The sequence below is a fragment of the Notothenia coriiceps genome, unplaced genomic scaffold (genome assembly GCF_000735185.1).
Source record: "Notothenia coriiceps isolate Sejong01 unplaced genomic scaffold, NC01 NC01_scaffold00026098, whole genome shotgun sequence".
In the NCBI taxonomy this organism is placed as follows: domain Eukaryota; kingdom Metazoa; phylum Chordata; class Actinopteri; order Perciformes; family Nototheniidae; genus Notothenia; species Notothenia coriiceps.
In genome coordinates, this window is record NW_011358799.1 from 34,044 (window position 1) to 59,302 (window position 25,259).

The 25,259-nt window shown below is 40.0% G+C and overlaps 3 protein-coding genes across 3 annotated transcripts in view; 2 read left to right on the forward strand and 1 right to left on the reverse strand.

Annotated features, from left to right (window-relative positions):
- The window catches only part of LOC104956549 (vigilin-like), a 6,303-nt gene extending 82 nt beyond the window's left edge, over nt 1-6,221 (forward strand). The window contains exons 2-9 of the mRNA XM_010784044.1: nt 591-669; nt 770-909; nt 1,224-1,328; nt 1,415-1,528; nt 1,633-1,719; nt 3,043-3,174; nt 3,768-3,986; nt 5,871-6,221. Of these exons, the coding sequence (XP_010782346.1) occupies nt 591-669; nt 770-909; nt 1,224-1,328; nt 1,415-1,528; nt 1,633-1,719; nt 3,043-3,174; nt 3,768-3,986; nt 5,871-6,221 (1,227 nt within the window). The remainder of the gene's footprint in view (nt 1-590; nt 670-769; nt 910-1,223; nt 1,329-1,414; nt 1,529-1,632; nt 1,720-3,042; nt 3,175-3,767; nt 3,987-5,870) is intronic.
- Nucleotides 6,222-9,010: 2,789 nt separating this feature from the next.
- Nucleotides 9,011-11,474, reverse strand: LOC104956503 (chemokine XC receptor 1-like). The gene is made up of 2 exons (XM_010783982.1): nt 11,453-11,474; nt 9,011-10,720 (listed from the first exon to the last, which is right to left on the reverse strand). Exon 2 carries the CDS (start codon nt 10,686-10,688, stop codon nt 9,645-9,647), a length of 1,044 nt encoding a protein of 347 aa, XP_010782284.1. The 5' UTR covers nt 10,689-10,720; nt 11,453-11,474; the 3' UTR covers nt 9,011-9,644.
- A 1,073-nt stretch (nt 11,475-12,547) lies between these two features.
- Nucleotides 12,548-25,259, forward strand: part of fyco1b (FYVE and coiled-coil domain autophagy adaptor 1b) — a 21,295-nt gene continuing 8,583 nt past the window's right edge. Inside the window, exons 1-13 of the mRNA XM_010783983.1 lie at nt 12,548-12,622; nt 13,669-13,760; nt 14,046-14,152; nt 15,051-15,176; nt 16,712-16,818; nt 17,796-17,939; nt 18,842-18,932; nt 19,028-21,418; nt 22,305-22,397; nt 22,647-22,765; nt 23,057-23,224; nt 23,438-23,578; nt 24,704-24,912. Coding sequence (XP_010782285.1) covers nt 13,700-13,760; nt 14,046-14,152; nt 15,051-15,176; nt 16,712-16,818; nt 17,796-17,939; nt 18,842-18,932; nt 19,028-21,418; nt 22,305-22,397; nt 22,647-22,765; nt 23,057-23,224; nt 23,438-23,578; nt 24,704-24,912 — 3,757 coding nt within the window. The 5' untranslated portion in view covers nt 12,548-12,622; nt 13,669-13,699. The remainder of the gene's footprint in view (nt 12,623-13,668; nt 13,761-14,045; nt 14,153-15,050; nt 15,177-16,711; nt 16,819-17,795; nt 17,940-18,841; nt 18,933-19,027; nt 21,419-22,304; nt 22,398-22,646; nt 22,766-23,056; nt 23,225-23,437; nt 23,579-24,703; nt 24,913-25,259) is intronic.

The window sequence follows — 25,259 nt, forward strand, 5'->3', positions numbered from 1 at the left end:
TCAAGAATGGTTGTGATTGGTGGTTTGCTGTCACTCACTCCAGCACCCCGACATGAGAGCCGCGCGTAAAAAATAATTTTACCATGACGTGTTTGAGTTACCGTAATTTTCGGACTATAAGCCGCGCCTTTTTCCCTATTTTTCGACGCTGCGGTTTATATAACGGTGCGGCTAATCTATGGATTTTTNAATAGGGTTATTTACAGGTGTTGTTTTGTGTGGTAGAGGGTCGCTTTCATTGATGCGTTTTGCACCCCCGGGCCGTTGTTTTGATATTCCGCTGAAGTATACGCTGTGACGTAATAACTCGAGGGAAGGGGTGGGGATCAGAGGGCCTAGGTATAAAAGTCACGGCTCGCCACTGCTCTTAATACAACAAATAATTAACATTTATCTATTTTGGGGAACACATTTAGCTGTTTGCTGTCCTTATTTCTTCATGTTAAAAAGTGGTTGCCACTGATGGCAACCAAAGGCCAAGAAGTGGTTGACATTTTTTCTGAATGGTTGCCAATGGCAACCTGGCAACCGTTACTTTGAGCCCTGCAAGCTAGTCATTTGTATGCATTTATTCTACTTTCACCTAAAAGGTAAGCCGTATGGACTACACCGAGATCAGCGTGGATACCAAATTCCACAGACACCTGATTGGAAAAGGAGGTGTCAACAGTAAGTATAGTCTTACTGTCAAAAGCATGGTGTATACAAATAAATACAACACAAATTGGATCAACATCCTCAAATCTGGTTTTATTCTTATTATTCATAGTCAACCGCATCAAAGAACTGCACAAGGTGACTGTCCGCATCCCCCCTGACAACGAGAAAAGCAACCTGATCCGTATTGAGGGGGATCCCCAGGGTGTCCAGGAAGCCAAGAAGGAGCTGCTTGAGCTGGCGTCTCGCATGGTGAGACAAACTTGGGTTCGCAGGCAAGAGGCTGCCAATTGTATCCTGATGTGCTGGGGTTATCTTTAAAGTTTGGAATAAGCCTAGTCAATGTTTTAAAGGTTGAATATATGCTTGAATTTGAAAATACTCATTGAAAAATGCATGACTTTCAATGTTGTTCATCTACACAACCACTTGTATAAACACATCTTTAAAAAGGTTACAGAGTTGTCATGATCAAAACATACAATCAGCTAGCGATATTAACAAAGAGTGATATATAGACAGACAGACCCTGGCTGTGCAGTTACTAAACCTGCTGTCTCTCACAGGAAAACGAGCGTACAAAGGACCTGATCATTGAACAGCGTTTTCATCGAGCCATCATTGGCCAAAAAGGGGAAAATATTAAAGAAGTGCGCGACAAATTCCCTGAGGTGAGTTGTTTGCAGTTCGTGTTAGTTTTTCTGTGCCCAAAATATTATTTGTAACTTATGAAACTCAATAATAATATTTATTCCAGGTCATCATCAATTTCCCCGACCCAGCACAGAAAAGTGACATCGTTCAACTGAGGGGCCCCCGAAATGAGGTGGAAAAATGTGCAAAGTTCATGCAGAAGATAGTGGCTGAGATGGTAAATCGTTACAAAGATCTTATTCGATTAATATTGTATTTTAAAGGCAACTATTACTACCTAAGTGCAGTTGTGTGTTAACTCTCAGTGATTCCTTTTGTCAGGTGGAGAACGGCTTTTCTCTCTCAGTCCCCATCTTCAAGCAGTTCCACAGAAACATAATTGGAAAAGGAGGATCAAATATCAAGAAGGTACTCTATATGTTTTAAAGAGAATGTATGAAGTTGAATTAGGTCTTCAGGGTCTCCATGTCTAACTTAAAGAGCGTCTTGCAGGTTTTTTTTTTCTACATTTATGCTTAAACTTGCTTGAAAATTACAATTAAAAAAGTCAGTGTAGGATTTGATATGTTTTACGAGACATAAGGGCAGGAATTCAGAGGGAAAGGAGCAATTTTGAGCTCTGCTCTTAAAAAACTGCTTTTTTTTAAGGTCATACGTCAAACGCGTCATATTACATAACAAAGGGGAAACATCTCCGCTCTCTGACCGCGGGTATAGTTAATAGTTGCGTTGAGTTGAGCGGTTGTGTTTTAGTGAGCTGGTATTTTTCGGTAGTTTTACATTGTATTTCACCATTTGTAATCATGGTGCAGTATTGTGTTTGTGCAGGTTTAGTTATATAGTTTATAGCCTGATATATGATAGCTAACTTTACAACGTTGTGATGTGACGTTAGCTAACATTCTGTAGCTAACGCCGATCACTCACCAAGATAGCTGCCCCTTCCCTGCTCTCTCTCTCCCCTCCGGTAAAGCTCAGAAGGTAGTGTGGAGTTGTATTAGGTAACGTTTATCAGGAAACCGTATTACATCTTGTTCCCCCCCTTCGCTGCCCTCTCTCTCCCCTCCGGTACAGCACCGTAACATGGTGTGGATTTGCATTACGTAACGCGAGATACGGCTGATACTTGCGCATTAGTTTCTGTTATGGATCAGTATCAACAGTCCTGCCAGTAACGTTACTATATTATCAATGCTACTTTAGTTATAGCCTGATATATGATAGCTAACTTTACAATGTTGTGATGTGACGTTAGCTAACCTTCTGTAGCTAACGCCGGTCACTCACCAAGATAGCTGCCCAGTTCTCCACTGGTTCTCCTCACACCACAGCTCAATTTCTCTCCGATGGCCGTTATTTCTTCTAATCCTTGGCTGCTCCTGGTCGCTTGGACGCCTAGCAGGCTAATAATTATAAGGTTGTGGTCCGTCATATGCATTCGAATATTCATGTTCAACTTCTTCTGTGTCGAAACTAGCATTGGGATCCATGTTTATTAATACGTTACACCGGCCGCTCTCCCCCTTGTGTCCCCCGTGTTACGTCACACGCGGGAGGTCACGTGCCGAGGCTTTTTTATGCGGAAGTGAACATTTCTTACAAAAACGACGCCAGATGTCACTGTAGTGTATATTTCTGTATATTTTTTTTTGTATTCATCATTTTCCTACACATTTATTCACAGGTGTCTTTAACCTGGAAGTTGCTCTTTAACAATGTTTTGTTTTCTAGATTAGAGAGGAAACTAACACAAAGATTGACCTGCCAGCTGAGAACAGCAACTCAGAGATGATCGTCATCACGGGCAAGAAGGCAAACTGTGAGGTTGCACGGACTCGCATCTTGGCCATTCAGAAAGAACTGGTAAGCACATGCATGCACGTATATTAGGGCTGAGCAACTTATAAATAAATTCCTTTTTATTTTGTCAACAGTGCAATACCCCGGCCCGCCACAAATAAATCAATGTATGGGAAACATTGGGTTAACCCTTCTGATGTGTGTGTGTGATCATACAAGCGCAATATAAAACAAGAATGTATATGACCCTCTTAAAGGGCTTTCATTTTGAAATCCCTCTTTAGAATGTGCTGATATTTTGAGTGACACTGTGAGATATCTGCTATAATTTTAAAGTCAATTTGGTCTTGGAAATGTATTTTTTATTAAGTTTTATTATTATTATCACTTTGTATATATTTAAATATTTCTTTTTGACTTTTTGTTTGTTTTTGTTTTACACTTCCAATGGTCAATTTGAAATCAGTATTTACACATTCTTAATGGGTCGGCATCTTAAAGAATAGTGAGAATATATGTACATTTACATATGCAGCAGAACATTGAATATATTGATTATATATTGCCAATATCTAACATTTATTAGTCCTTCCAAAGCTTTGGCACATGTGTCCAAATCTGGTTCCTGTGCTAAATGAAGGTCTCCCTGTGTCCAGGCTAACATCACTGAGCTCGAGGTGTCCATTCCCTCCAAGCTGCACAACTCCTTGATTGGGTCGAAGGGCCGCTTTGTGCGCTCCATCATGGAGGAGTGTGGCGGTGTGCACATCCACTTTCCCACCGAGGGCTCAGGGATTGATAAGGTCACCATCAGAGGACCTGTAGAAGAGGTGGAGAAAGCCAAGCAGCAACTGCTGGCCTTGGCAGAGGAGAAGGTTTGTAAAAATGTCTGAAGATAAACATTTAAACTTCTGTTGACCTTGCACTACAGGAGGGGTGAAACGAGCTGCTGCTGTGCTTTATGGGTGCTCCATAACTACATGCTAAGAACCGCTTTCACTCTCCTGTCAGCTTCAAAATTAAAATGGCAAGCCGGTGCAAGGTTGTCAGAAATGAAGGTTGCAATTAGTTTTGCTCCCTAAAGATGAACTCATGTTAAGAGCCCGTGACACAGGTTTCACCCATCATCCAAACCCATCAATTTGAGTAAATATTGTCCCCTTGAAACCGTTACTGAACTAATTTGGGATATTTGTACTTTGATAACCATTAATCTGCCCTTCAATGTTGACCATATTCTGGATCTTCTTGGGGATTCTTCAAGTCCCGCCAAATTATGTGTGACGTCATTGCGGGCCAAGAGCTCCAGCTTCACCGTTCCGGATCCCAGCATCTGCATGCAAACGCACGATGGCGCACACAGCAGCAAGCTCAGACAGCGATGACAGTTTAATTTTGAACGTGTCTGAGAGCTCATATGAGGCTGAAGGATCGGTTTATGTTGTATCTGTTAGAAGTTTAGGAATTAGGTGCGTCAATATGGGCGATCATACGGTCATGTAGCCAGTGGTGGACTGGGACTAAAAATCAGCCCGGGACTCTCGACCGGCCCACTTCGGTACCACTAGTAAATTGTCAACGGGGGGAGTGGGGGATGTGCTAGTGACTTATCCGACCGGCCCACTTCGGTACCGGCCCATCGGGATTCGTCCCGATGGCCAGTCCGCCACTGCACCCAGCCCAGCCCACGTAAACTGTCAACGGGGGGAGCCTCGCTGCGGGGAAACGTTGGACCTAGTGTCCCGATCAGAGTGGGAATAATAATAATAATAATAATAATAACAATCATAATCCGTGCATTTTATCCATTAATTTCCCCAACAAAAAACCACACGTTTAGTCCATGTTGGTGTAATACAACTACAAAAAGCATCTGTTTGTTTTTTCATCAGGAAATGCAGACCGGCTCAAACAAACGATTTTAAATCATCATCCTCACGATCATTTAATGTATCATATGTTCGCCGAATTGACATGAAAGCACTAATAAATGTAGTTTCCAATGCCACTGAGTTTACAACTACACAAAATAATCGATTTTGTTTTTAATACTCACATCCGATCGGGGAAATGCAGCAGCTCTCACTACTCGATTTCTTGTAATCTAAATTAATCATCATCTTGCACCACATCATTTTCCTCTTCTATGTTTACGGTTCCGCCCAAATGACATGAAAGCAGCGAGCAAATATGAATATATTGTAATCAACTTCATAAAAGTATTAACGTGGCCTAAAACGTCCAGGTAATTCACGCATTTCTACGCATGACAAACACCTCGTTGTCCCGTAGTTCGGTTCTCGGTGCTCCGCCCGCACAGTGAAGGCGTTCCACCAGTCGGCATTGACGCATCATCACTTCCGGCTTCCCCCCCAAAACCGAACTCAAAAATGATCCACCAGGAATTCCCCCACGATGCTTCGACAAATGATTCGATCACTTATATCGGCAAGGGTATCCACTTCTTTTAAGCTGAATGGTCGGAGATATCACTAAGCAGCCGCAATAAATTCGATCATTGGCAACCACATAATCTGCGCGGTGTGGCAAAGCTTGGCTGCACGAAGCGGGCTCTTTAAGCGGCATGAGGCATGAAGGAGATTGCCGCATACGGTCCCTCTACAACTGGCAGTTAATAACAAAGAAATAAAAGAGATATGTCTTTTTGAGGCTGACCCTGAATCCATAATTGGAGTTGAATTTGAAAAAGATATTGTGCCTTCAATGGAAAATATAGGTTCTTTTAATGTTCCCGTGAGGCCCGCTGTACCAGCCCAACGACAAGGAGTGCCACAACCGACCACCACGAGGAGAGGCGGGTGCCAGCGCTCGCGGCCGATCCGGCAGCGGCGAAAATACCACCAAGTTCCTGCATAGGGAACAGTGGTGGAAACACCATCCGCTCCAAGGTTCGTGAGCAGCACCGGTGGGGCCCGCCAGGAATCCATTCCGCCCCACCATGGGGACAAAAAGAGACCCGAGGAGCGGTCTCACTCCAGGGGCGTGGTCGGCAACCCCTTGAAGAAAGCCCCGTTGGCGGGATGACACAAGAGGGGGCGGAGGGGCGTCATCAAGAAGTCGGTAAAAAGGCCTCAGAAATCGAATTCTGAATCAAGCAAGCAGGTACACCGAGACAGATGACGCTTTGTGCTCCCTTACGATGGCTGGAGGACTTCAAATGTAGAAGCGAGTCGTGCAAAAAAACATATTCTTTGGTTGGCCAGGGATAACGTGCCGTTGAGTGATACTTTGACTGTGATCCCAAAACACCATCCCGGCTACTCTTGTGGCCGTCGCCGTGGCCTAGGTCCTCCAGGGACCCCATTTTGCTTGACTGATATGGTGGCTGGAGCGATGAGCTTCCCCGTCCGCACCTGGGACCTCAAAGACGAGTACAAAAAGGTCCGCCTCTCCGACATCAGGAGGCCAAGACTGGTGTGGATCCGAAAATGGGTTCCCAGCACCAAAAAGCGCATGCTGAGAGACCTCGTAGTGATGGACTTGGTTAAGTTCTATTACGTTTTTTGTAAACCTCTCCTCNGGATGTATGTAATAGAAACCAGAAATACCTGTAGCATATACTCCTGATGACTGCTTGGAAAATGGTAACATTGAATTGGAGGAAGCCACAACCACCTACATAGGCACAATGGAAACTAAAATTAAAGGAGGTATATGGGATGGAGGCTCTGACTGCCCAATTACAATTAATGACAGACCTGTTTCAGATACTGATGTGCTGTAAAGTGATGTAAGGTGTTTGTGTTTTTTTTCCTTTGTTTAATAAAAACAAAGTAAAAAAAAAAAGCTACGTTCTGCTTAACAGGAGAGCCAGTGGTTCTCTTCCTGTCTCTCACCCTCCCGACTTTCTTGCAGCTTAAAATATCCAAAAGATGCTTTCGTCACTTTTCTGAGAGCATATACAGAATAGGGTTCATACAGCAGTGAGAATGAGCAAGTATATGACAAATAATAAAGGCTATATACACAAGGTTCGATGCATAACAGTTTTTAGGTTTATAGAACGACACGATTATAAACAAAATATTGTAAGGTACCCAGCAGATGATGAAGGCAGCAACTATACATAACACCACCACTACCGTCCTGTGCTTTCTTCTGTTTGAAGCCTGCAACACTGTCTTGAGGATGGCAGAGTAGCAGAAAACAATTATTGATAACGGGAAGAAGAAGAGCAGAGACACTGCAAGATGAAAACCAAAGTCCACATGATTTGAACACACGGAACGACCACCCCTGTCTTTCACCGTGGCTGTAGTAGCAACATGTATAGAAAAAGAAATGCTGATGATCCATGCAGCTGCACAGCTCAATGCTGCAAACCTCTGCCTCCTTACTTTGTTTCTTGGCATGTTGTGCAGCACCACAGTTATGAAACGGTCCAAAGTAATGGCAGTCAGAAGAATGATGCTACTGTGCACACCAACAATCTCTGTCACAGACACAAATGTGCAGGCAACATGACCAGAGACCCAGTCCTGCAGCAGCCAATAGACGGCCCAGAATGAAAGTGTGACTGTGATCATCAAATCGGAGCAGGCAAGGTTCAGGACGAATAGATTTGACATTTTTTAAGTTCTCATAGAGAAAGAGGACATATAAGAGGAGGCAGTTTCCTATGATACTGAGGATGAAGATCAAAATGTATGAGGAGCCTCCAAAAGTGTTCAAGTCAAACACCCTCTCACAGTCTTCAGAGCTATAGTTTTCACCTCCAATGTTCACTGTGGAGTTGTTGAATGCCATTGTAAGTTGTTTTCTGGGAAACATAAGCAGAAAAATGTAATTGGCAAATTGAGCAGATGTCTTTAACCTTCAGTAAAATTTTGTTTTAAAAAGTAAATCCTAGAAAAACAGAACAATATGGAAAACAATTATAAAGTTAGAACATCACCATTAAATATAAATCAATTACAGTAAATATTAAGCAACTTACCCTGAACAACGACTGTCACTTCATGTGCTGAGTTTCATTGTGACGGAGAAGTTGTTCAATAAAAGAGGAAACTAATGAAGAAGCTCCTCCTTTGGCTTCATATTATTCAGAGGTGATGCCTCATCATTCCAGTGAAGGCATGAATATTTTAAGATTAGCAAAAATTGGTGACGTGTATATCGTTGATGTTCTGCTTTAGAACATAATCTCGAAACAGCAGGAAGGAAGGATACACCTAGACATATGTTTTGATCAATTTGATTGTATCATGGAAATAATAGTGATGATGATGAAATGTTCAAGCAAATATAAACACACATTTTTGACAAATTATATAACATTTTGAAAATAAATGATGTTCTGTTTTGTTTGCAAGACTCCTAAAGGTGACAATATAACAACTACAGTAACAACTGAGATAGATTATTTAATATGAAACCATTAAAGGGGACCTATCATGCAAAATGCACTTTTGTACGTCTTTCATACATGAATATGTGTCTCCGGTGTGTCAGGGAACTCACCAAGTGTCAGAAAACACAACCGTCTCTCTTTTCCTCCATACCCAAATCTCTTAAAAACGGGGCTGCAACGGATCTGATACAGACTGATCCAGATTTGAAAATAGTGTGACGTCAGTGACGAGGAGCTCTGCCTATATGGCCAACTCTCCACCAATCAGGGGAATGAGAGGTTGCCGTGGAATGGTAACAGCATGGTAACATGACACTCGTAACTCGGCCCCCTCCTTTGCAGGGGGGCGTGGTCAGCTGCAGCGCATGCAAAGACAGGGTGGAGGAGAGGAAAATAGAGCAAAATGAGGCATGGCAAAAATGCATGATCTGTTTGGTATATTTGAAACAAAAAACGTATAAATATACCTTATGGGTATGGCCTATGGTATATTATTAAAATATAGCATGATAGGTCTCCTCTAAGTAAAATGCAGTGAAGAAGTGTTTCACATATTATCTACAGTGCAATTTATAATCAATGTATCAACATGAATTTGAAATCACATTAATATTTACCAACTGATACAGAGCTGATTTTTTTTGAAGCACAAAACTTGATTGGAAATTTAAAGGGGGAAATAAATGGAATTGGTTTACATGTTTGATTAAATAATGTACAACACATATCATTTTTAGAACAATTTTTAGAACCAACTTAAAAAGCTAATGAAGCTAAATTAATTTGCATTTGTCCCCCTGTCCCAAATCTAGGATAGATAATTTAAAGTTCTCCTATCATGCTATCTTTAGGCATATATTATGGGTCTCAGATATATACAAATATATAAAAAAACATGTCTGTGATGCGTTTTGCACAAAATACCAAACAGATCATGCATTTTAGACATCTCTCGTATCCCTCTATGTCAGCCCTGTTAGAAGTGCTGATTCTGGGTCTAAAGCTTTATAAAAAATAAAAATAAAAAGGGGGGGGGAGCTTATGCTGAGTATCTGATCAGGAGAATTCTACCCAGATACAACTAAATCAAATGTCAATAGGATTTTAGATGTTCTCTTTTCTGGTTTAGAAGTTCGGGTTTCACCTCTGTTCTCCATATCAACTAAATAGAAAGTTCCTCACCACTTGTTATGGATGTAATTGTAAGTCGGCTATGCCTATTGCGTAAGCCGTTGTTGCTTTGTCCCCAGCCCTTCAGCATTTTCTTCAGGTGGTTTTTGAATTTAACCCCCACAAACACATAAAACACAGGGTTGAGGCAGCAGTGGGAAAAAGCCAGAAGTCGGCTAATGTAAAAGGCGTAATCGAGTGGCTTTGATGATTCACAATTTTCCAATAGATCCTTTGAGTCAGCAGATGTTTTGGGCCAGTAATTAAATGACTTTAGAAATATCACTATATTAAAAGGTCCCCAGCCGACAAAGAAAACAACCATAAGGGTAAAAATGAGTTTTAAAGTTTTGCTCTTTCTTCTTCGAGCAGTAGGCCGCAGCAACCTGCAGATGATCTGAGAATAGCAGAAAATAAACACCACTGAACTCACAATGAAGAGAGCATTTTGCTGATAGATTCCCAATAAGCACCAGAAAGAATTTTCACACACACAGTGATTCTGGTCATCTTTGGAAAAGGCGGAGGTTGGACTGGCAATCAATATACTCACTGCCCAGATGATCACACACGCTATAACACTGTAGGAGCCTGTGGTGGAGACAATGTCAGACAGAGGATTCATGACGGCTACATAACGGTGAGCAGTCATCATGATGAGGAGGATCCCACTGCTGTAGAAACCAACGTAGAATAAAAAGTTGACTATCTGGCATGCAAGTTGGCCTAAAGTCCATCCGTACATGTGATAGTAGACCCAGAAGGGCAGACCTGCGGTGAAGAAGAGATCCGATATGGCCAGGTTTAGGATCAAAGTGTTGGTGAGAGATTTGAGATTCTCATACTTTGCCAGAATCACGATGACCAGGATGTTGCCAAACAGACTGAGGATGACCACAATGGAGAGGACCACTGGAGTCAAGGTTGCTCCAAACTGAACGATGCTTGATTTGTTGCACACTTCATCCTCATAATCGTAATCATAGTAGGAATCATCGTATGTGGTTAGGTTATAGGCTGAGTCAGTTGTTGCCATATTCCTTCAGCAAGTTTCAGCAAGTAGAGAGTCTGAAAAAAGGGTTGTGTAAAGTAAAGGGGGTTAAACAGACTTAATTATAAGAAATTAGATGATACATAACATTGTAAAAACAGTTTTTACAGATAAATTAGTCATTTCATAGTGTGATATGTCCATAGATTAATAACATTCTCTTGATATATGACTTCCTTTATTTCCATGTTTTATCTCGTATATTCAAAAGCATCACTTTACCCAAATTACAGATTTCAACAGCAACAGGCTCTTATCATTCATTACATTACATTACATTGCATTTAGCTGACGCTTTTATCCAAAGCGACTTACAATAAGTACATTCGACCAGGAAGATACAACCTCATTCATCATTCACAATGTTTCTATATTTTGAATGATCAACAGTCTTAAATTTGGACAGTTTAATAACTATTCTTCGCAACTAGAAACATGTTAACTTCTCAATTGACAAGTGCCTCTAAATATACCCCCCAAAGAAATTCTCTGCCCACTAAAGGAAAGGGAGAAGGTAAATATATTTTATAAATGATTTGTGCTGAATGAGCGTTCAAATATTCATACTTCAATGTCCAGGTTTTTTTTATATAAAGTGACCGAATGAAATAAAAAAAGACAAACATTTTAAGTAAAAACAAAATGTTACTTAAACTAAAAAACATTATATAGACATCATTTGAGATATTATTAAAAAATGATAATGAATCCGTCTAGAACAAATTGAGAAATGTGGCAATTTACTGTACCTGCAAACACCAACGTCCTTCGTGCAGATATCACTGGAATAGGGAATTGTTCCTTAAGTATGAAACCCAAAGGTGAACAGAGATGATGTCAGAGCTGGGCATTTTGGTTTCGATCACGTTACGAGACATGTTCAGTACTTGTTTTTGGTAAACCTCACTGTTTTCAGAAGTGTATTGTATTGGTATTATACTTGTTCCACAATGACACAAACGGCATAGTCCCAAGTGTGGATTTCTTATTTAAACTTTTAAAAATTGTAACATAAAGCATTCCTAAAGTCAAGTATGACATCCTTAATTTCGTTGATCTATCTGACCAACAGTCCAACAAATATACATTTAATAAAGAATGATTTAAAACAGAAAACTTACATAAATTCACAATTTCAATTTTCAGAAATGACTTAAAATACTAATCAACAATCCAAACAATAGGAAAAAAGCTCATTATACTATTGCACCAATTTACTTTTGACGATAGACTAACATATCATGGGAAAACACAAATGTATTAAATATGTTTTCTATGATATCTACACAGTTAGCTGTAGATTCTTCTTCTTCTTCTTCTTCTTCTTCTTCTTCTTCTTCTTCTTCTTCTTCTTCTTCTTCTTCTTCTTCTTCTTCTTCTTCTTCTTTTTCTTCTCCAGTATGCAACTATCTTTTGTACATTTACATAAAATATCTGCTCTTAACAACACTATGTTAACAGTTAAGGTGGAGACAAAAAATAAAATACAAAATAACAATAAAATATAAATAACATTTATAAAACCTAATATTTTGTGCATATAAAAAACAGTTTAGACCTTTAATTATTTAGTTTGTCAATTATTATTTCATAGGCTTACTTTGTGGATAAAATAAAACAAAGGATTAAAACACAACACAATAAAAATACAAACCAAATACAAAGCATACATTTTTCCCCAATTCATTTTTAAAGTACATTTTATTATATATTTAGATCTCTATGAGCACTTTACTCTTCTCAGGTTTCTGTTTATTTACCATTTGTCTCTCAACCAAACTATGACGGACTTCAGCAGCAGCAGACGCTGTCTATTTGTCCATCACGCCTGTCAATCACCCACAGTGCCCGCCCTCTACGCCTAGCACGTTTCTGCTGTATCACCTACAAACTGGACACTGGAACATTTTACACATCGAGTACGTTTATTATGTTAATGTTTATTGAACATTGAAGTGTGTCGCTTTGCTTACAACCAAAACTCGATGGTTTATAACATCATTGACATTAAATACGAGAAGGAAATGAAGAGCTGAGAACAGGTGCATGTAGGATAGCTACCAGCTTTGACTATCTAGCTTTGTGTGGCGATTTGTTGCATTTTAAAGCGGTTTTAAGTGATGCAATGTTTCTAGTTTGTAATGGGGACGGTGTATAACACTATATACAGCCTACATTTGGTGTCAGTCGGGTTTGAAACAGTGATACGCTTTCCCCTATCCTCGTGATGTACATGTTGTACCTCCTCTCACAGACTGTACGGTTTTGCTAACTTGACTGACCTACTGTGCTTTCTTATTTTAACACATGAATTAACCCTCTCTGGATTGTTTAATTTGCCTCAGTTGTTAAAGGCTTCTGGGGTTTGGATAGAGTGTATTCATGTGTTTATGTAAGTGATAAGCAGCAGTGGTGTGCACATTTAGGAAAGTACTATTTTAATGTTTAGAATCAGAATATCTTTATTGTCATCATACAGAGGTACAACACCATTGCGTTGGTATCTCTCACTGCAGTAATAGAAATGGACGGCAAATAAATAAAAGCAGTGATAAGAGCAGAGGTAGCAGCAATGACAAAGCACTTAACACACTATCACATTTAAATAAACAAAGCTACACAAGTTTAAATATAACTATGTGTTCATGAATAGATGCTAAAAGTAACCATAGATGCAATAAAAATGGTGCTTATAGTCTTTGAGGGGTTGAGGTGTGTTTGTTCACAGTCCCCCAGTCTGTTATAATGTGATTTTATTTACCTGAACTGTTTGCCGGATGGAAAGTTGAAATCCTGTTGGCAACAGCTTTCCTTAGTTATACTATCAAATGCTTTATTCATACTCTGAGGAACAAAGGTACATCCTTGACATTTCGATGACACAAGGAACATTGTTCATATCATTAGGACCTTCCTGTAATATCGAAACATAAATGACACTGTCTTTTTCCAATCCCAAATGCAGAATTTGCTGACGTCACTGCCCCTTCCCCAGAATGGCCTCCTCCTCATCAGTTGGAGATAATCAACTGCAGAGGATAATTAGAGATCTGCATGGTAAACAACATGTTCACACTGACTCACATAAACACCGTGACGGTATATTGCGTCATATGTTTCTGGCAGCCTGTCTTTTTTACATGTGAAGTAGGCATATGCATCGTGCTCCCAGGATTATTACAACATTTAGATATCAGGACATGTTTTTTGCCTTATAAACATCTATTACTGATAAGGCGATCATAAAATGTGCGCATATTGATCAAAAACAGATTCCACACAAGGAAATCATTTGATAATTGTGTATTTATGTATTAACAATGCTGTTACTGTCTTGTTTAGATTCTGTGTTAGAGTTGAGTAAGGAACACAACGACTGTGGTGAACCGGTAACTGATGATAGCGCCAACCTGCACAAGTTCTTCTATAAACTTGAATACCTGCTCCAGGTATGGAATCGTATACCACCAACGTTTGTTCAGGGTTTTTCAAGATTATACAGCTTGTGTTTGCAATTTGACCAGCACTGCTCTTCTGACTCTACCACTAGCTTGTACTTGGGGATGTGAACCTCTAAAAGGCAGAGAATATCAATCTAACAAGCAGTTGTAAGATGATTAAAATAAATATCTCGTAGATAGATAGAACCTCTTTCATTGATTTGTTGTTGAGAAAATACTCATGAGTGCATCTTTTCAAACCGTTTAAACGAAATAACCTAAAATAACTTTTTACTTTTGAATTTTCAATATCTCAAATATTAACCAGGGAAAGCGACTAATCATTTTCTTGCTCAAAAAGGCGACGAGTAAAACAGATTGGGAACCAGTGCTCTAGTGATTTGTAAACCTTTTTGGTTGTGAAGCCTTAAAATAAAGCACTGTAGTTGTGAGGGTTTCATTTAACACAGAATGTTTAATATGTTAAAGATCATGCCAGGTTAAGTATTTCAAAATATAATAAAATAAGTATAGTAATATCTGATGACCGTTTGGAGAAGTCTTGACCCCAGAGAGACTGCCAAGGCACACNTGAAGCCTTAAAATAAAGCACTGCAGTTGTGAGGGTTTCATTTAACACAGAATGTTTAATATGTTAAAGATCATGCCAGGTTAAGTATTTCAAAAATATAATAAAATAAGTATAGTAATATCTGATGACCGTTTGGAGAAGTCTTGACCCCAGAGAGGGGCAGAGTGCTAGAAAGAAATGGAAACATGTAGGAAGTTCATAGAAATCCTATTAATCACAATTGTACCCGGCAGTGTCAGACAGACCTGTTTTACAATGCATATTGCTGATGACATTGTTAGGCAATGCAATAATGAAGTAATGTTTGTTTCTTAGTTTGACCAAAAAGAGAAGACAACCTTTCTTGGTCAGAGAAAAGACTACTGGGATTACTTCTGCGACTGCCTGATTAAGATCAAGGGAGCTAACGATGGCATCCGTTTTGTTAAATCCATTCCTGAGGTAATCCTCCTCTGCACCACACACACACACACACACACACACACACACACACACACACACACACACACACACACTGTAACCCTCGCTGCCTCACACAGTGACTGTATAGCCATGTAACTTATCCCCTGGTGAGTTGGACACAGTAAACCTCGGAGCTGCTAATTCACTTGCTGCCTTACACCTTGCTGGTCACCCTCTATCCTGGGAATTCACAGTGGTGAGCCTTCACACTGAAATAACTCTAGTTTAATTAGTCTTAGATTGTATATTTTGTTGTCTATTATATGAGCTTAACACTAATCTTAAGGTTCATTTACAAACAAATGATTCCTATGTTTTTAGTTTCCGGGGTTACTGGCAAAACACACACCATGTTGTTCTCTATTAGAATAGATACTAACAATTGTAAATCAATAATATTAATGTTAACATAAGTCATTAACAATAGGCTGATTATTTACTTGTTTTATAATTTATTCCATGACATATAAGACAAAATGCCAAACTGAATTTCCTAAAGCAACAAGGTGACCTTTACCCTTGATAGTTTTTTCCGAGCAACAGCCACAAGCTATTAAATTAACTACCATCTATTTCAAATCCTCTAGTTTTGAGAGGCTAGAAAAAGCTCATCTTCCATTTTTTTTGCTTGAAAAATGTCAACCTCACATCCTATGTTAGGCTAGTGGATGCTCGTTCATTAGCAAAACATATCTGGTGCTTCAGGCTTTCTCATGGATTAACAACTGTCAGTATTTTTTCTTGAAAAGCGACATAGTTTAGTCAATACCAGCTGACAGCCATTTGGCAACCTTTCGTTCTCTTTAACTTTAACTTTTCTTCTTTTTCCATGTCGGTCAGTCTGTGACGTATATCAGTCTCCAGCTGGTGTCCTTCTGTTAGATCTGTGGGTCCGTTGTCTTACTTAAATCCCTCCATCTGCTAATGTATTGGAGAGAGAGTCTGGATGTACTGATAGATACCGTACTTTTAATGTCCATGCAGTGATATTTAAACTTTTACATCCCTAACTGCTCTTTCCTACAATACATTTGACCAAAATACAGTTTTTGCATTCGGCTTTAACTGAAATCAATTGATTTATTAGTTAGACAGTCAACAGAAAACAAACCAACTGTTATGATTGCTTTTGGGTTCTTTTTCCGGCAACATACATTATTTTTTTAATATCAATGTAAGACACATTATTTGGGATTTTGAACTCATTGTTTGGGGAAAAACAAGACATTTAAAGAGGTCATCTTGGACTCTGAGAAAAAAGTTGTTTTATAGACTCAGTAGTTAATCAATTAAGAGAATTTAAAATAATAATTCATTGCAAGTTAATCGTCTTTAATGTCACATTCAAATATATTTTTAGGAGTGTGGGAGCCACGAGTGAAATAGTTTGACCTGCTTGATACTGACTTTGAAATAACAGATGCTCTTCAAACATGACCTTGCATTGCAGTGAGGTAATGTACGGACAAATCTGAGTAAGAAAATCGTGCTTAAGTGTATATTTGTGTCCTCAGTTGAAGACATCCCTGGGGAAAGGAAGGGCCTTCATACGCTACTCACTCGTCCACCAACGCCTCGCTGACACACTGCAGCAGTGTCTCATAAACCAGAAGGTCACAAGGTCAGGAACAGATACTTACACATTAATACGAATATGTGTATTTAGTCATATTTGTTAATATGTAATGTTTTCAATCATTGAGGCACCGTGCTTTACGTGGGATGTAGCCCTTTTTTTCAAGAGTAAATCTCCCTTCCTGATTTTTGTTTTATTTCTGTTTTCTGAGGCAACACAACACCCACACCCTAACCGTAGACACTTACACTTCTTCTGTCTCACTTCCTCAGCATTTTAGCAAAACACATGTCAATTATATTTTACTTTATCTCATAAAAGTAGTATGCTTTATATTTCTATTTGACATAAGATATTCGATCACAGAAATTACACTGTCAATCTGTTTTCAATGGCAGATTGCATGAATGTTGTTCCGGTCAGGCCATGTATCGCATGCTGTTCAGGCAAACCACTCACACACTTTGTGCAGAAACCTGAAACAACCTCTTACGGTCTTTGTGCGTTTTTGGTAATAAGAGGAATTATTCTATTTCTTGACAAAAGTGAAATGAGTAGGTCCCTCCTAATCTCATCTCTGTTTGTGGTAAATGAAGAAGAATCTATAAGAAGAAAAATATGTGGAGCTACAGCCAGTTTGCTTATCTTATCTTAAAGACAGGAAATTTGTGATATGAATCATCTTATCTGACTCTCTGAAAGGAAGCAGAGCGCATTTTCAGAAAAATCACCAACTATTTATTCCAACCTTTTCATCTTTATAACTCAATTTGTGATTATATTTGTCTGAATGCACTTCAACAAAATGTTTTTTCTGGAACAGTCTCAACACAGTTTATAATTAACAATGAAAACATCTGAAAAAATAATACATCTTTTCAGCTCAGTGGCGGAGAAAACCAGATTAATATGGATTTATTACACTTTATTTTCTAATTTGTTTTGGTCCACTAAAAAACAAATTAGTGTCCTTGTTTTTAGAATTGAGATTTATATTTTTTTGCTTGTATTTTCCCATGCAGTGACTGGTATTATGCGCGCAGTCCCTTCCTCAAGTCCCACCTCACTGCTGACATCATTAACCATCTTTATGAGCTCAACCAGATCCAGTTTGACGTGGCTGCCAGAGGTTACGACCTTGATGCAGATTGGCCATCATTTGCAAGGTAACCAATACTTCTATTACAATTATGTAAACGTTTACAGCCAGTTTCGTCTTTTTGAAGAAAAACAAACATTTATATTTGGCTGTTGTTTTGATGGGAAAAAAGAGACCCTTCATAAAGAAATTAAATCATAAATCCTTCCGTGTTGGAGTTGGAAATGATTTGTAAATTGATCAGAGACAGACCTTACGTTATTTGAAATAACACCCCAGGTTATTGCACCTAATGTAAAATGGTGATGAAGCCATATTGCTTATTTCACAACTTGAGGTAACACTTAATTATCTGATCACTCTGCACATTCACAGCTCTTTTTTTCTTTTTCCTGAGTGCGTGTAAATGTGTGTGTAAATGTGTGTGTGTGAGAGTCAGTGGGTGCCGACAATGTGTAAGTGCTGATCGCTGTTCCTCACATCAGCACCTTTGCCAAGACTTTTCACTTCCTTGTCATCAATTTGCAGTCACTCTACAGGAAGTGGACACACTTTTTTGAAAAAGTGTTGTTGCTGTTCATTACATTATTGGGATATTATGCAGAGTAGCAACACTTACAACAATATAAACTATATATATTACCTGAATCAACAAATGTCACACTCTTAAAAATCAAGACAAAAAGAGAATTACATTTGTGAATGAAATTCTTTTTCGAGGCCTGTTGTAATTTGTACAGTACAGATAGAGAGTTTAGAGTATGTTGTGCACCTATTACATTGTAATAATGTTTCCAATAAAACAGTTAAAGCTTGTTGTAAAAGAAAGTGCCACTATTTCAAGCTTTCTCCATTTCTGTCAAGTTCTTCTTCTGAACAAGAGTGTGGTTGCTTTCTCTTTCAATCAGTTGTAATTTCTTACAATTTACGAGGTGTTAATGAGCTCAATATTTGGTCATTATGTTGTAGGCGAACATTAGGCAATGCCTCATCAGCTTTCCTGTGGAGGCCTCCCAGTCGCTGCTCCAGCATCAACAGTCTCGTTAGCAGCTACTCACAGGTAAACTGAATCAGATACTCTACATAGACAACCCTGCAAAACGAATGTGTGAATGTGACTTGTGAAGTTAAAGCGTTTTTGTATCCACTGACCAGGTGCAGGAGTATCTTCCAATCCAAGACCTGAATCCCAGTCTCCTGGGTGGGCTCGATGAACTGGTGGAGCCCTCTTCATGCAGCATAGCAGATAACCTGCGCATTGAGCTCGACCAATCAGAGCTCAGACAGCAGGAGCTGCTGGTCCGGGTTCAGGAGTTAGGAAAACAAGCTGATGAGTTGAAAGGTGTGGTGAAAGACCTTAAAGGCCAGCTTTTGCAGAAGACTGCTGGCCCCTCTGTATCTACAGAAACTCAAAGTAACCAACATACAGATGATCAGGACGGGGCAAATCACCTTCAAATCTGTAGGGAAGCAATAAACAGTGACCTTCAAAGTAGACTCACAGTGGCTGAGAACAAAAATATGGAGCTTCTCTCCAAGTTGGAAGAATCACTTAAGGAAAAGGGACAACAAACAGCCAGCTACTGCGACTCGGCCTGGACAATCCAGGAACTCCTGGATAAAGTCAAGACAGCTGAGGAGGGGAGGTTGGAAGCAAAGAGAGAGGCGGAGGACAGAGCAAGGCACTCTGAGCGTCTGTCCCAGGATCTGAAACTCAGGGAAGAAGAGATGAGGATCAGCGAGGAGAAGCTGGCTGAAGTAAGAACCGGAGCTCATTGCGAACGCGAGGACGCGCTTAAACGGTTAGAGGAGCTCCAGAGTGCCGTCGGTCGAATTCAAGGGGCGCTGAGCTTGAAAGAGAAGGAGACGGGGAACTTAAGAGCACAGCTTCAGGACCTACAAGCGTCACTAGAGTGCAGAGAAAGGAAGGCGGATGACCTAAGGAGAAGACTGAATAAGGAGAGGGAGGAGGTAGAGCAGAGGTGTAGCGTGAGTTACAGCCAGAATGAGGATCTGGAGAGCAAACTCCTGGACGTTATGAGAACTCTGAAGAACAGAGAAAAAGAGCTCGCTGCTACTTCGGAGAGAACCAAACATTTAGAGGAGCAGTTGGAGAAGCTGAATGTTGAGAAAGAGACTCTGGGCTCTAGACTTGCTAATAATGAAACCGTCTCCTCTGAGAAACTTCAGGAGTACAAAACCCAATGCCACAATCTCATGGAAATAAACGCTAAGGTTCTCCAGACGGTTAAAAAGAGTGAGGGGAGCATCACAGAGCTGACTGAGAGCAGGGTGGCCTTGTTAGACCAGCTTGCTTGTTTGAGGGCTTCTGAAAAGCACTTAAAATCCCGAGTCGAGGCTGCACATTTGTGCGTGGAAGATCGGGAGAAGAAGCTTCTGGATGAAAACCTGCATTGGGAGGAGATTGCCCAGAAGGTGCTCGTCCAGAAGGACACATCTGACGCGCAAATAAAGAATCTAGAGCATGAGAAACAAGAGCGTCTTGAACTCCAGTCCTCGTTAAAGAAACAGTTAGCGACGGCTCAACAGGAACTGGACGCACTCGCTGCCAAAGCTTCAAAGTTGGAGAAAAACCTCAACGTGTCCCAAAGAAGCCAAGCAGAGTTACTTGAGAAAGTGAAGGACGCTGAGGCTAAACTGAGAGAACAGGCTGTTGAATGTGGGCGTCAGCGAGCTCGAGCCGAGGAGCTGGAGAACAGGAGTGTTGAGCTGCTGCACCGTGAGAAAGGAGCTGCGGAGAGCAATGAGAAAGTGCTTCACGAAAGGCCTCAGAAATCCTCAATGGAAACCAAGGATTCCCCGTACAGGCTGGTGATGGCTGAGGCTCAACTGGAGCTCAACCTGAGGGAGGTGCAGCGGCTCCAGGACGAGGTTGTGGAGCTCAGGGCTCAGCGTCTGGCAGGAGCCGACGAGAGGATGAAGGTGCAGGCTCTGCAGGAGGTGACCGAGTCCTCCAGAGAGGACCTCCGCATCTTAGCGGAACAACTGAAAGCCCAGGTAGAGGAGCTCAACCGCCGGCATGTGGACGAGATTCTGCGATCGCGGGAACGAGAGGAGGCTGTCGTTCGGGAGCGGGACGGTGAAGCCCAGGCTCGAGCCGGCCTGGCTGCGGAGGTGACGGCCTCCAGAGAGGATCTCAATAAACTGAAGCTGCGGTATGAAGGCCTGTGTCTGGAAAACAGCGAGTCCAAGGAGGCGCTCCACAGAGCCAACACAGAAACAGCTGAGCTCGGCATTCAGGTGTGCATGCTAACGGCTGAGAACGAGGAGGCTCGTCTGCGCTGGGAGGGCCTGTCGACGAAGCTGCAGGAGCTGGACGAGGAGAGGCTGAATACCTGCATGGAGCAGCTGAGTCAGGAGAACCAGCGCCTCAACCAGAAGGGTCCGCCTGCAATCAAGCAGGAGATGCAGGAGGAGCTGAGCAAGGCCCAGCAGGAGGCTGTGCAGGCGACCAGCCAGGAGGAGATCCAGGCGCTCCGCTTCCAGCTCAGCAGCCAGACCATGAGCCACGAAGGCCGGGTCCAGGTCAGACACTCAGAGCTCAGATTCAGAAACGTAGCATGCTTCCGTGTGTAAACTGTGCATGTCATTGAGTTAACTAGCTACAATGGGCTCTCTCTTCTAAGCTGTTTCCTACACTTCATGTAGCCTTGATCCACCCCAAAATCATTATGCATTACATTAATGCACATCATGTGAACAATATCTTGTTCTTTGTTGCCTTTTTAATACTGTGAGCCATGTTCATGCTAAACTCTCGGACTGCTTTTTGCACATTTTTGCACACGTCTGCACAGCCCTCCATTTTAAAATATAATACACTGTAGTTATTCATATATACTCATTGTTTCTGTTTTTTTTTATTTTCAGAATCAGAATACCTTCATTAGTCCCACACAGGGGAAATGTACATTGTTACAGCAGAGCTAAAGACAGCTTAATGTTACTTAAGAAAAATTTAAAAATTATAATAAAAAAAAGTTACACCATTTTAAGGTTATTTGTATAGTTACATTTACATTTGGTGTAAATACTAAATTGTTTCTTAAAAATACTTATTTTTTAATATCCTTATATATTAGTTTTTTTACTTACTTTGCAACTTGTTTTTTTTTTATTGTTTATGTTCGCACCACCACATACAAAAGCAAATCTTTGTATGTGTAAACGTACCTGGCAATAAACTTGATTCTGATTCTGATAAGAAACCTTTCACTATCTGAATTAGAGAATGACCTTCAAGTTCTACAGATACAAATAGAAAAGTACTCAGGTTACAAATGTCAATGTAAATATACTGCTTAACTCGTTTGTGTTGGGTTCTATCAGCAAATATTTTCTAAAAGCTGTTTTGTTTTTCAAACAATAACTGCCAAGTCATCAGTTGATGAATTTGTGGTTTCTCATGCAGACCGTGAATAAAGATACACAGGAAGTGAAATCTCAGCTGACGACCGAGCAAGAGAAAGTGGTCGACTTGGAGAACAAATTCAAACAGCTGGAGGTGAGATGATGTACTGATTCTGGCCCCTTTCCAATCACTAAAACAGTCCACGGATGTTTTAAATCATGTCAGTGAACGTGCGAGGAAATAAAACTGTTATTTAACATGCAATATCATTTGTGTGTCTAGGATTGATAAATGAGATTACTGTTGTGTATTTCTGAAATTGCAGTAATCATAACATTATGGTCACGAGCATAATTCACAAAGAAGCAGAAATAATGCTGTGCTTTGCTGTGCTGATTGCAGGCTGAGAATCAGAGATATTGCCAACAGATTGAGGAGAAAAACATCCAGATGGCCGATTCTGTAAATCTCATCCGGCAGAAAGAAGACGAGATAATCCATCTGAAAGAGAATTTATCAAGGTGAGATACTGTATTCATAAACACACAGTCTGGATTGAATTAAAGCCCTGTGAAAAATGTTTTTTATCTTGTGTGTTTAAATCAGAATGTTTATTTTTTGTGTACTTTTTCTGTCTGTTTTTAAATCACAAGACTAAAGATAACAACTGGATGGACACAATTAGTCACCTGAGTATCCCTGTGTATTTTTGTATGTATCTTTAATCAGACTGTGTATTTTTGTATGTATCTTTAATCAGACTGTGTATTTTTGTATGTATCTTTAATCAGACTGTGTATTTTTGTATGCAGTTCTCAGGAAAGTCTTGCAGCGGCTCAGCGGACTTGTCAGGAGATGAGTGAAAATCTACGGAGAGCCACACAGGACAAACAGAGCTTTGATCTTAAGACGGCAGCTGAACTCGATGATCTTTACCGCACGAAAATCAACTTGGAAGAAAGGCTTGTTGAACTGATCAGGTAAAAACATATTTAATCTGATCTACCTTTCATCTTTCCCTTCCATGTTGTCTTTGTTACTCGGGTTAAAGTGACACCAATGCAGTGTTGAGTGATTATGCCTTGGTCATTTCCTAAGGCCTTTTTGGTATGTGTTTTTTTAATTGTGTTTTCTGCATTATAACGTGTGATTTTACTGCAATTAAAAAATATGCCTGATGGTGCTCTCTGCAGGGAGAAAGATGTTCTGTGGCAGAAGTCGGATGCCTTGGAGTTCGAGCAAAAAATGCGGGACGAGGAGACTGAGAGAGACGTCAACTTCTGCCTGGGCTGTCACACCCAGTTCAGCTGGTGGCTCCGCAAGCACAACTGCAGGTCAGATAAACAAATATACCATTTATAATATACAGTGCATAACCAGGTAACTAATCGAATACCAATATTGCTCCTTTTAAACAAGTCGTGTAAAGACATTTTTTCTCGATTGCTAAGCACATTTGCTGAAACACTATTGTAGTTCTAAAAACATTAAGCGCAATTAATACAGAACATATTTAACAACAGCATAGATACACAATACCTAAAAACTGTCAATGGCTTTAAATATTTGACACATTTTCCAAAAGTAAATACATTCAGTCAGTGCGTTGATGCCACTGAAATGACTTTTCTTTGTGATTGTTTTTGTAGTGAAATGTAACAGGAACTGAAGTCCAGTGACATTTACGTCCTCAATTTCACTTCTTATTTAGATTAACCAAGTGTTATTTAATAATTAAATCAAATAACGTCCACAGCAGATCGAATGGGATGCATTAAAAATGAATAATAATGTTGTTTATTGCTTCATATTCATATTGAGAAAGCATGGTGTCTTTATAAAAGTCAGTCTCGCTCCATGTAATGTCAATGTGTTTGAGTAAAGAAAGTACACTAATTACACATGTAAGCTGCTAACAAAATATCATGATATTAACTCAAATTAACCAGGCTTTAACAGTTGGCTTAAACATTTTGAATGTCAGGATTTACACAATGTTGAAGAGAGAATCTGAGTTAAACAGTTGCTATCTGTGACTTAATGCATCACTGGATCATTTCATGTTATTTGCTCTTAAACTTTCATGCTGTAACTATGAGAGTATTATTTTTAAAAACAAGATAGAAATCCTGCATCACAATACATCAGTTTAAGCCTCTTTTCATTTAACTCTTATTGTCTTAGCTAATGCGAAACTATGCTTTTGCTGTTACTCAAAAGTAACCTTCTGCAACATCTTAGAAATGTTTTTAAAGCATCCCAATGCACTTTTATCAGAGCCTATTTCTTGACAAAGATATCAAATGTCTGACTTGTGTATTTTATAACCTCAAAAAATAAAAAATCTAATTATTGATTTAATACATGCACCAAAGAGCTTTACTTGTATATTAAATCCTAAATTCCAGTTGAATAACCCGCAATCAAAAACTAATAAGTAATGGTGTCTCTATTCTCAGACTGTGTGGGCGTCCCTTCTGCTACTACTGCTGCAGCAACACAGTGAGCACGCAGCAGGGCGGCCACAGGGAGCGCTGCTGCATCGACTGCTACAACAATCACACCGCGGTGGTGGAGCGCCACCCTCAGGAGGAAGTGACTCCCAGCACGCCGGGGACTCCTTTCCATCGCCTGCTGCAGGCTGGGAGAGCTGTGACGGGTGCTTCAGGTAACAAAACACACACACACCAATATGTTATAATATGTCCAGCACCAGACACTTTTTACGCTGCTAAGGACAATCTTGCTGTAATATCTCTTTTTGCTCATTCAATGGACAATCTGCACTAATGTACATTCTCAAAATATTGAAGTGACTGTTATTTTGTATATATCGATTGTTGTGTTTTTATTTAGGTCTTAATGTGTGCACGTGTAAAAATGTGTCTTATATATACATGCTGTGTATATATATCAGGGTTCTTACGGTCTTTGAAAACCTGGAAAAGTCATGGAAATTCAAAATGCTAATTCCAGGCCGTGGAAAAGTTATGGAAAACAATATTTTTCCCAAAG

Excerpts from the sequence above, each read along its gene's own strand:
- LOC104956503 (XM_010783982.1), bottom strand. The coding sequence starts at position 10,688 with ATGGCAACAACTGACTCAGCCTATAACCTAACCACATACGATGATTCC.